Source organism: Podarcis raffonei, chromosome 5 (assembly GCF_027172205.1).
Source record: "Podarcis raffonei isolate rPodRaf1 chromosome 5, rPodRaf1.pri, whole genome shotgun sequence".
NCBI lineage: Eukaryota > Metazoa > Chordata > Lepidosauria > Squamata > Lacertidae > Podarcis > Podarcis raffonei.
Window position 1 is genome coordinate 47,107,324 of NC_070606.1, and position 12,185 is coordinate 47,119,508.

At 41.0% G+C, this 12,185-nt stretch overlaps 1 protein-coding gene across 6 annotated transcripts; it reads left to right on the forward strand.

Annotated features, from left to right (window-relative positions):
* Positions 1 to 27: 27 nt before the first annotated feature.
* Positions 28 to 10,701, forward strand: IKZF5 (IKAROS family zinc finger 5). Of its 6 annotated transcripts, none has more exons than XM_053388972.1 (7): positions 28 to 172; positions 2,662 to 2,724; positions 3,580 to 3,691; positions 4,758 to 4,844; positions 6,247 to 6,410; positions 6,578 to 6,760; positions 7,547 to 10,701. In XM_053388972.1, the coding sequence occupies exons 5-7, from the start codon at positions 6,272 to 6,274 to the stop codon at positions 8,488 to 8,490; spliced, it is 1,266 nt and encodes a 421-aa protein (XP_053244947.1). In that variant the 5' UTR covers positions 28 to 172; positions 2,662 to 2,724; positions 3,580 to 3,691; positions 4,758 to 4,844; positions 6,247 to 6,271; the 3' UTR covers positions 8,491 to 10,701. The 6 variants fall into 6 exon arrangements, with proteins under 6 accessions (XP_053244947.1, XP_053244949.1, XP_053244948.1 ...); XM_053388973.1 differs by lacking the exon at positions 28 to 172 and adding an exon at positions 183 to 409; XM_053388975.1 differs by lacking the exon at positions 28 to 172 and adding an exon at positions 1,215 to 1,734.
* Positions 10,702 to 12,185: the final 1,484 nt, after the last annotated feature.

Consider the following 12,185-nt stretch of genomic DNA (forward strand, 5'->3'; position numbering starts at 1 on the left):
ACGGCGCGCGCCGGCCGCGCCTGTTGGCGGAGCAGGCGGAGCTCTCGCGGGATTTCGAAAGGGGGAAGGACGCGGGTTACGCCTGGGCTCCGGGAGACACAACAAACATGGAGGCGGCGGCAGCGGTGACGGCGGGAGTCGGGTCCACCTGCGGCTGGCAAGTGCGGCGGAGGTGAGGCGGCGGCGGGGCAAGCGGCGTCCGGGGGGCTCCCTCCGCCGGGGCGGAGCAGGAGGAGACCTCGTCGTGCTCCTTCCCCGCTGGCGCCGCGCTCTGCCTGCCTGCCGAAGTTGTGAGCGCAGGAGGAGTGGCGCCGGCGAAGCCCACTTCGCCGAGGGTCGGTCGGGGAGGCAGCATGTCGGGAGCGGCGCTCCGGTGCGGTCGGGGAAAAGGCTGCGCGCTGCCCAGGAGGTGGGTCCGGTGGGCTGTGGGAAGCTGCCCCCCAGCAGCAGCCCCCGAAGGGAGGCTTGGAGTTTGGCTCTCTGTCAGGGTCGCGGGAGGAGAGGTGGCCGCAGGGAGCCTGCGCTTTGCCCGGGAGTCGCTGGCAGCTCACCTTGCCCTAAGGAAAGCAAGAAGATGCAAGAATAAGAAGATGCCTGGGCTCCTCATGCATCCTACAGTTGTGCAGAAGAGGGGGTTTGTTCCAGCAGGTGCCGCTTGCATGACAAGCTGCCTCTGTGGACATCTCCATCTCTGCGCAACTATTAAGGGGCGGCTGGAACAGGAACACCCAGTCCTGCCTTTCCCCTCCTGGCCGCCCTTGCCCAGCGAGGGAGGATGAAATTGCCTCTTCCCCACACAGCTGTTAAGAGAGGCACACTTCTCCTGCGTTGCATCTCACCACTCTGGCAGCCGGCCGTCTAGAAACAGTGCACACTTGGAAGGGGGGGGGGTGTCCAGAGGCAAAAAGTGGCTCGCTGAACTGTTCCTGAGCCGACAGCTCTTTTTGCTCCTAAAACATACATCCTCGGATGCTAGCTGATACTGTTGGGTGCTCCTTTAGCACTATCCGAACCGCCCAGGGTCTAGAAGTGACACTGTTTTTCTTTGTTATCACTCAATAAGCGACACCGAGTGGGAGATGTCTGACTTGAACTGCTTGGAGATGAGAGGGGTAGGTAGCGGAAGGGGAAAGCTGCAAGTTGGGAGGTCTTTGCATGGGACTGATGAGATGGAGGGCCGGGAGGGTGGTGTGCCATAGGCTGTGTGCATGGAGTTCTGTGGAATGAAAAATCTGAGTTCCATTCCAACTGCCTTCCGAACATTAGTTCCCTCTTACCGTCTCCTTGGTTTATTTCTTTAGAGTAATTATATGAGCCATAATGTTTAGGATTAAATTGGCAAAGTAATTGGGAGCAAGTGTTAAGAGATGAGAAGATGAAGTGGTATCTTCCAACAAGATTGGATTATACTGTATTTGTATCGTAGTACTCTAGGCCACTGATTTGCAGCATTGGACAAAGTTGCTGAGAGTTCTTCAGCTCTGCATCCCTTCAAGCCTCGCTGCCCTGATCTGCAAGGATGGGGAGATGGGTTAAGGGTTGCCAGAAAGGGCAAAAGTGACAGTATACTGGATGGAAATTATTGCTCCCGCAGTGCGGTTAATACAGTATAGCTTTGCTGCTGGTGAAAGAGCAAGCTCTGTAAAGTTACTTCCTGCATTTTCAAGTTCTTCCTATGGTTTGTGTCACCGTTGGCTATATATAATATGTTCTCCAGTGCCAGTGGGAGCAGAGGTACAGTGAAACATTTTAGCTGAATAATATGGCTAAGTCTGCTGTAGAGTATGTAGCCAGCTCATTTTTGCTGTTGCCTTTGGGGTAAAAGTTGGCAAATGAGAATAAGACAGCAAATGCATGGTCATTCAAGGCTTTCTGGTGGCTGAAATATTGATCTTTCTCCTTATAGCACTCATGTTCTGCCTCTTGCACATTTTAATGTATAGATTTTGCATACAGATTTTGTCATGTTAACTTTTATGTTTGGCAAAAATCACACTCTCTTTTGGACAATGTGGAACTGTGAAAATGTTAAGGTGTTATGTGAGCAGACTTGAGAAAAGTCTCAAATTTTTCTTTCTTCCTTAGATTTCTTATAAGTGAGCGTCACATGTCTGTCCTGCACAGAGCAGACAAATGTGGCATGTACATAAACAGCTGAACCACCTGTTTCAGATATGTAAAAACAGCATAAAAAACTTTAGCATTCAGGCAATCCAGCATTTGGATTGTTTCCTGCATCTATAATTCATTGTGAATATCCTAAATAGGGCTTTGTACAGCAGTGTCATCTAGGAAAAGAAAAGCATATCCTTTTTACATAGGAAAACTATTGTCTAGGTTTATTCATGTAGATGCTGTATTTTACAGAAGATAAGTTTTTAGCATTAACTTGGTAAGGATTTTGGTATGGGAATTATATTACTTAAGCATGAAATGTGAGTTATAAAACTAAGGTTTTATGGCTTTCCTTAGGTATAATGTACTCTGTGCGTATTTTCAACACTAAAGCAACACCATTATCAGGCTTCATTATTTTAAGGCAATGGCATCTAATTTAACTAACTCAGTTTGAAAATGCGGAACTTCACATTTTGATTTCCCTTGAGATTGCTTTAAAAACAATATTGAGTATGCAAAATTATGTCTTTTTTTATTCTGCAGTGTTCAACTAATGGAACCCAAGTTAACTTAAATCTATATGAAGCTGATGACTACAGAAAGAAGGTAGGCAAAACTATTGTATAAAGGAAAATTTGAAGCAACTGTCGCTGAGAATGACACTAGATCTTGCTCAGCACTAACCTAGTGGTACTTCTATTGCTTTATTTTTTTGTAAACAGCTTTGATGGTTTTTCAACCGATAAAGCATGAATAAGTTTTATGAAATAAATAATAAATAAATAACCCAAGAACAGCACTGCTGGATCAGACTGAAGGCCTATCTAGTCTAGCATTCTGTTCTCACAACAGGTGTCTATGTGAAGACCACAAGCAATCATGAGCACAACATCAGTCTTTCCTAGAAAGATATGGCTGCATAAAGCCTATTAAGGTTATTGTCTTGGTCATATGCTAAACCATATTGTTCCCCACTTAAAAAACAGCAAGAAAAGGCCATGGCAGCACTACACAACTTGTAAACCATGAAAATGATCACATCTCTACTAGGATCTCTGCTCCTAGTAGCCTTTGGACATGGATGTTTATGGGGTTGGTGTGTTCTCTGCTCTGCTGCCGCCCCTGAGACTTTGAGGCAGACATTGTCAATGCCATCTGGCTCCCTGTTGTGGGCATTGGGCATTGGGTGAGCTAGTCTAGAACAGGGTTTCCCAAACTTGGGTCTCCAGCTGTTTTTCGACAATTTCCATCATCCCTAACCACTGGTCCTGCTAGCTAGGGATGATGGTGGTAGTCTAAGAACAACTGGAGACCCAAGTTTGGAAAAGTCTGGAATAGAAGATGGAGAAGCCCTCTCACCCTGGAGACTGGCAACAGAAATGTTTGTAAGCAGCCTTGAAGACTTAACTGGTGGAAATGCTTTTTAAAACCAATGTGTGCCCTAATCTCATTTTCTTGTAGACTAGAAAGGCATTAATCAGAGAAGTGTATTTCATATATGATGGAACATATATTTCAAGAGTGGATTTTTGATGTCTGTTTCACTGATTTGAAGTTGATTTGGAGGATTAAGGTAAAACTGCTGCACACGCATTTTAATGATCTCTTAAAAGTTATGTATCTTCATGTGTCAGTAAACTGTAATGAGCTATGCTTGGGTTTTTTGTCTGGAGGGAAGTAACGAGGAGGTTGTTGGAATATGCAGTGCGAAGCTAAGTCGGAATAAGGGAGCTATGGGTGCAAGTGGGAATCCTGCTAGTATTACTATTTCTGAAGGCAGCACTGTATAGGGAAGCTTTTTAATGTTTAGTGTTTTATTTTGTTTTTATATATGTTGGAAGCTGCCCAGTGGCAGGGGTACAAACAAATTATTATTGTTATTATTATTATTATTATTATTATTATTATTAATTACTGAGAGAAGATGGGGTAGAGTAGGCTGTCTGAGAAGAAGGAGGCTTAGAAGACAACTAGTTCTAATTACATTCTTATTAAGCTTCAGTGTACTGTGGATATTTTTGAGGAATAATGAAAACAAATACTGTTGCTAAACCTGGGTAACTGTCAATAAGACTCACACTTCAAGAGTCTGAAAATCTACCTTTGTCATTCCTCCCCTCCCTTCTCCACAAGTAATTTCAGTGTATTAATTTGACCATAATTTGAAACAGAATACTTGAATAGATAGGTCTTTTCATCTAATCCAGCAATGTAATATGTGTATTTTCATTGCTTGCCTGGTGTTTACTGCAAAATTTTACAAACTAAATATATTTTTCCTGGCAAGACTGAACAAGTATGCCTGTTCAAATATCTTTTAAGTTTTTAAGACTTCCAGGTGACTAGCTGCCTTACTGTGATGTGAACCAGTGCGTGTAGAAATGTTTTGTATGCTGTCAGCCTTCAGAGAAAAAAATGATTTTCAAATGTGATTATATATACCACTGGTAAAGCCTTAACAGGACACAGTAAAAGGGATTTAAGATTGGGGTGAAAAGGTTGTTTTCAAAACAAAGTCTGTAAAATGAGTAACTGAAATGCTTCTGTCAGTTTTATATATGATTTTGGTCTACCATTCCTGAAGCTTTCTTAAATTAGTTAATAAATGGTTGAATGTTTTCCCCCTTTTTTGTTGATAGGGAAAGCGGGACATGTGTGCTTTATTACTTATCTAATATCCCGAAGAAGAGTTCAAAATGTTTTCTACATAAAAGGAAAAAATTCAGGTATGACATGTCTATAATGATTTTTTTGGGAAAAGGCTGCAGTTCTTAGAACTTGCCTTTAAAAGTTTTTATCCACATCTAATCATTTTGCAGCAGTAGGTTGTATGCATCTCTTTTCTTACAGCACACCAATAAAATGGAATTACGGAGATATTTGGTAGAGGCCAATGGAAGTCTAACATGAATTTTTAGTAATACGATATTAAATCTTGTGTAGTGATAAAAGACACCACAAATTGCACAAAATCATTGGCTGGTTAAGATTACATATCAAATGGATTTGATAGTCATTTCACTTTATTCCTTAAAAAAAATATAGCCAAGTGAAAGACTGGGTGTGGGAACTAGGAATTTGCTAGACTGTGATTATCATATATAAATCAAAGAAACATGGATATAATATTAAACTAGTGAGCAGAGCGATCTAAATTCCATCTGGGGAATGGTGCAGCCACTGCTATATCCAATGTTTTATTGCTCGTGCCCACCAGGGTAGCAGGGGAAGGGTAGCTTTTGATGCTTATTTGTTGAGGGGGGCAAACTGGTGGCAGTAGGTGGGCATCCCTGCAGAACCCTAATCCCCTCCACAAGTGTTACGTGTTTGTCATTTTGTTGTATTGGATATATATGTTTAGGTTATATTACGTATAAGCTTCTCTGAACATTCCTTTGGGGGGAAGAAGCAGAGTAAAATCTAGTGAGTCAAAACAGAGCCTGCATTTTCATCAGCAGACCAAGAGAAAAATTTACATGGAGTGGAGACACAAAAGCGGAACCTTTGAAATGAGAGGTGTCTTACTGAGGTTTCCACTCATCAGTTCTTTGAGTATTTGTAGATTTCACAGTTCCACAGGCTACCTTCTTTCCCTTGCCCTTGTGTTGCAAAACACCAAATTCTAGTTACCAAGATGGTTCCTTAACAATATAAAATGAGCCTTGCTGGGTGAGACAAAGGGCCTATCTAGTTCAATATCCTGTCTCCTATGTTGGCCAACCAGATGTCAATGGGAAGCCTGCAAGCAGGAGTTCTGTGCTTTGTTTTTATCTTTTTGAACCACAAAAGTTTAAACTCTTGATAATGGATAACTGCCTCCTGGAAACCTACTTTCTGTTTTCTGAAGGCCTTGATGTAGCATGAGTAGGTTTGTTGATATGAACAGTATAGGACTTGGGCTTTAGTTAAATGTTAGACATCTTCACACAGTGAAACTTGATATGGGGAGCCCTAATTGTTTCCTGATTCTGCTTTGATCGCTGCCTTTTTCAAGTCACCATCTACCATCCTAGCCTACCTCATGGGGTACTTGCAAGGCTAACATGCTGCTCTTCAAGTGAGAAATCAGTAATGATTTTCAATATTGTGTGGTTTTTGTTTGAATCTTAAGTTGGTTTTTTATTTTAGGCCCACAGGATTGTGAAGTTGTAGTATGAATATGGGTGAAAAGAAACCAGAACCTTTGGATTTTGTAAAAGATTTTCAGGAATATCTGACTCAGCAGACTCACCATGTGAACATGATTTCAGGCTCTGTTAGTGGGGACAAAGAAGCAGAGACTCTTCAGGGAGGTAGGTTCACCATGGTACAATTCAGCTTTCACTTTATTTAAACAAAAGGCTGGTTATTGTAGAGGGGAGCTTCCTTCCACCTGTCTCCCAATAGCCTGTTAATAGTATTCAAACTAAGTACAAGATAAAGGAAGAAACTTATTGGGGTTTCCCTTCTCTTTTTACAGCGGGGACAGAAGGTGATCAAAATGGACTAGATCATCCTTCAGTCGAAGTCTCACTGGATGAAAACTCTGGAGTGTTAGTAGATGGGTTTGAAAGAACTTTTGATGGAAAATTGAAATGTCGGTATTGTAACTATGCCAGCAAAGGAACAGCACGTCTCATAGAACATATCAGAATTCACACAGGTATGACCGAGTCTGCAGATTTTGTATCTCTCTGCTGGTGGTATATATACCTATGCAAGCTTTCTTACTGTGTTAAACATGTGTTTTCCAGTCAGGAGATTTGTATCTATCCGTTAATGATCTTTCCATTTCTATTTTTCCAGTAAGCAAACTTGATTCTTAAAATTCAGTTTTCAGCTAAATGTAAGAAAACCAGACTATATGAAATAACCTGTGTGACTGTCTAGGGAAATGGTTTTTTCAGCTCTAGATACTGCTTACACTTGCGATGTTGCTGATTCTTTTACTTGTTCAACTTACCCTATGTATCTTCCAGCATTTACTGGTCCTAAGACATGAACCATAAAACTCATCTTTTTCATTTCACTGTTGTTTGTCACAGCTAATTCTGCCCTGGTTTCCTCGCTGGCCCAAATAGGACTAATTTAGCCAGCTAGCCCTAGTGATCATCTAATGTTTATTGGATGGATTTCCCCCGTAAATTGATTTTTGAATTCTGACTTTATTGTTATTCACGTTTTATACTGTATTTTATGCTGTTTTTTGTTGCATCAATTAAGTGTTTTAAATTTGTTGTTAGCTGCCCTGAGCCCGGTTTTCTGAACTGGGAAGGGCGGGGTATAAATAAACATTTATTTTTTAAATTATTATTAAGGATTTTAAATGGTTGCTTTAGATATTGTAGTGCTCTGTTTCCTCAAGTGACTCAACTAGGTTTTTCTCTCCCTTTTGTTTCTTGCAAAACACATGGTATCAAAGCAACAATAAAATCTTGTATTCTTTCAGGTGAGAAACCACACAGATGCCACTTATGCCCCTTTGCATCAGCATACGAACGTCACTTGGAAGCTCATATGCGATCGCATACAGGTGAAAAACCTTACAAATGTGAATTGTGCTCATTCCGCTGTAGTGACAGAAGCAACCTGTCTCACCACCGCAGGCGCAAACATAAAATGGTGCCTATAAAAGGTACTAGGCCTTCTCTTAGTAGCAAGAAGATGTGGGGTGTCTTGCAGAAGAAGACCAGTAACTTGGGGTATGGTCGAAGGGCGCTAATAAACTTGAGTCCACCTTCCATGGTGGTTCAGAAGCCGGACTACCTTAACGACTTTACTCATGAAATCCCAAACATTCAGACTGAAGCATATGAAAGTATGACAAAGCCAACAGAGACTGGTGGGTTACCAAGAGATCCACAAGACCTTATGGTAGATAACCCTTTAAACCAGCTATCTACTTTAGCAGGACAGTTGTCTAGCCTGCCCCCTGAAAACCAAAACCCACCCTCTCCTGATGTTGTACCGTGTCAAGATGAAAAGCCTTTTATGATGCAGCAGCCTGCCGCGCCAGCAGCCGTTCCAGCAGTGTCAACCAGTATTCCTCAGAGTTCATCCCCTACAAGTCCTGATCCTCGCCCTGCACATTCTCAAAGAAACTACAGTCCAGTCGCAGGTCCCAGCAGCGACCACAGTGCTCATGCCAGCACCCCGAGCATAAGTAATAGTCAGCCAAGTACTCCAGCACCAACTCTTCCAGTTCAGGATCCTCAGCTTCTGCATCACTGCCAGCACTGTGATATGTATTTTGCTGACAATATTCTTTATACGATCCACATGGGATGTCATGGCTTTGAGAACCCTTTCCAGTGCAACATATGTGGTTGCAAATGTAAAAACAAGTATGACTTTGCTTGCCATTTTGCCAGAGGCCAACATAACCAGCATTGATTGAATATAAGTTATACCATGCATTCATTTATCTGTGTTTGTTTAAACACATTGCTGTCTGTCTCTTCGTTGCTACCGGAAAGGTTGCGTGCCCTTTTGGAAGAATTCAGTTAAGCAGATTTAACATCAAAGGCAATTACCTTTAAACGCTTTCATGATTTGCTAGGGACGTGCTTGTTTACCATGGCGGCATTCTTTACATGGTTCCTAAAATAAGAATGAGGTTTGTAGTGCAATTATTATTATTATTACTATTAATGGATAATCAGTGCAACACAATATATACTGACCTAACATAATGTGGATCTTGTTGATCAACACTTGTGTCCAAGTACTTAACAAATAATTAACATTAAGCTGAGCTACTGGAGTAGCCTTTAGTTTAATTCCGTCATACATAATGTACTCAGATATTTTCAGTGTAGAAGCTATATGCAACTGTGTATAAACTGACCATCCCGTAAACTGCTATAAAATATTGTGTAAAGAGTAAACAAAGATAAAGTTGATGTCTGCAACAAAACTTAAATCTAGGAAAAGTTTAATTGCTGTGAGGCCTTTAATAAAGCTCCTGTGGTAATAGTGAGTCATGATGTGGAAAACTAGAAGAGTAAAAATGTGAAATAGGGAACAAAGACATCCACTTTCCATTACTGCTGACCCCCTTTTAAAGGAATACAAGGAACCAGTGCCTAGTATTAAATGTCTGTAATTTTGAAAACTGTGTGCAGAAAGAAAACATTGGAAGGAAATAGGTAATGTGTTAAAATACTGTACCATAATCTTCATACTTAGCTTACATTGCATTGCAAAGAACTTCATTACCATTTAAATGTTTAAGTGTAAGTTGTTTTGTCTTTACCTTCTGGTAGTAATATTTTTACCTGAAAATGAAGTGGCAAGGAGGTTATGAGATTATGATAATCCATTCAGATTTCACATGGGTCATTTTATCTGTGAATGATGAATGTACTTCTTGAAAAGAGCGTCCTTGTCCAGGTAAACAGCAGTCGAAAGAAAACATTCCATACTAGGTTTTTTTTTTTTATAGTTCTGGACTTGACAAAGCAAAAAGTTTATACGAGGAATCACTGACTAATTACAGTGGATAAAAACTCTAAGACACAGCAGTCAACTGTTTCTGCCTTGATCTAGATAAGTGAATAGGCACTTTAAACAAACTATGCTAGCAAAAACTATGGTGCTAGCTTACAGCACATGAATCCTTAATATACAGGGGAAAACACTTTGACATGCACTTTTATTGTATATCTTCGTTATTTTATTTTAAGGGAAAGAGAGGACTTTATACTGCTGTCGCTTGCATAAGAAGTAAATATGCACATGCACATACAAACTTACGACAGTGTGCTTTTATTGGTTTCGCATCCCAAAGTACGTGCCTTTGTGTGAATAATGGTCAAGTATACTCCATCTTCAGCTCCTCTTTTGGTAGAGGAGCATTCTTCTGATAGCCAAAATAGGAGCACAGATTAGAAAAGTCCTTTTGAGTCAGTGAAGTCATCACTGGTCAGTGCAAAAGAAAAACCTTATCAGTAGGATCCTATCTCGTAAGATGTAAGAAATCTTATGCCAAAGTCTACTTGAGCAATTGGGTCGTCGTCGTCCCCATCCTGTAGCCACATGGCACCACAAAGGTCCTAAACTATAATAAGGTGGAGGATGCACAGTATTTACTGAGGTAAACAGCACATAGTTTGAGCAGGAGAGGCTGCTGGCATTGTACTTAAAGCAGACTAAAAAACTTAGCTTCCCTTGTTGGAATTTTTTGTCTCTTTAAGTTTAGAATCATTTTTCAGAGGAAAAGCCCTCTCAAGCAGCTATATTTAAGACCTTTCAGTTCCTGACATTCTCTTAGGTATCTTTCTCAAAGTTAATGTTCAGTGTCTTAATACATTTCTGTAACCGTACTCAATGTTTGCATTCCAACATATAGAAGTATTTCGCCAGAATATTCTTGGAATTGCCTTCTGCCTCTCTAAAATGGCATAGCACCAAATTAGTCTTGCAACTCTAGTGCCATATATGTTGCACTCAGGAAGTCAGTGACAAACTTATCATTAGTCTTGTTTGATTGGGATTGCATGCTATGACAGCAGAGAACCTAAAATATACTATGTATGTTTTAATTACAGTGCTGGGTATGTTGAATGGACTAACACAGCTAAATAAAGGCTGCTTGTAAAAATCCTCACGTATATCCTAGCTGGGTCATCTTTATGAAATGTCTATAAATGATCTGATTGAATGAGCTGTTGTAGAGCAATGGACAACAGCTGGTGGCAACTCCACTCCCAGCCTGTTCATGTCTTCCCTGGCCAAAACCAGATCAGCTGGTCTTAGCTGACCATGAAAGGCAGACATGCTGAGAAGGATGACAAAGAGGCCGACTGACAGCATAGGTATGGGGAAAAGATAGGGCAAGAAGTGGCCATCAAATAAGGTCAAGTTGAATAAGTGAGGGAAGGAGAAGCTTTATTGGGGACATCTCTACTTTTTTCAGTACAGTGTGTTGGCAAACTCTGAATATTACTGTGTACTAGAAATACAAAATAGAATTGAGCAATAAAGGGCTATGGTCAGGGTCATGGCTTCAATTTTTGTAGAGTTCCTGTACTCCTTAAAGTCAGGCAGATAGTCAAAAGGTGAGGCTTGGAAACATGTAGATAACCTGAGCAATTGCTTCAGGTCATGGCAGCTTTTGAAAACACGAGGCCACTGTTGCGGTGGGCAGTGGAAATGGAAACCCTGTGCACTACTGTTTTTTAGAGACCTTTCAGCCAAAGAGCTAGTAGTGACACCTGAGCTGCAGCAGGCAACAGACTTAAACCAACAAGAAATGAGCTGGGACTAAAAGCAGATGCTCACAGCTGATGTCACTTACCATTGGGATCTACAATGCCAAAATGCTCAAGAATGTTAGTACAAGGTATACTAAGTACAATAGAGCCTTTACTGCTTCCACTAAGTAAGGCATAAGGATGGGATGTTGCAGACTCTGGCTTTACCACTGATACAGAGCAGCTCGTTTCAGTAACAAAACATCCAGGATTGGTGTTTTGAAAAAGCGTATTAGCCTCGTTCTATGCTACAGCATCAAAATTAATTTCTAAACAACATTTTCCACTGTCTCTTTCCCCATATTCAGGCCCCAAATAAGAAAAATTTCAATAGGAACTATTAATTAAAGCAAAACAAAGCCTTAATGTTATAAGGAGCCGCAAACCCGGGAGTGAGTGTTCCGGTTTGCAAACGTTCTTTGGAACCCAAACCTCTGATGCGGCTTCCAATTGGCTACAGCAGCTTCCTACAGCCAGTTGGAAGTTGCGCCTTTGTTTCCGAATGTTTTGGAAGTCAAACAGACTTGGAACGGATTACATTCGACTTCTAAGGTACCACTGTACCTTTGATGGAAACAATTCACAAAATGTGGAATATATAGCCGGAAGTACTATATGCATACCCTTTATAAATAAAAATAAAACAGCAGTCTGGGAAGCACTAGATGGAACAAATATGGAAAGGCACAATCCTTTTGATTCTGATGGTCTTTAATGTACAGTATTTTATAACAGTGCTAAAGCTACACACAGAACTCAGCCAAATTGGTAAAGAAAAAGTGATTTACTGTATTTTTCGCTCCATAGGGCGCACCGGACCATAGGGCACACCGT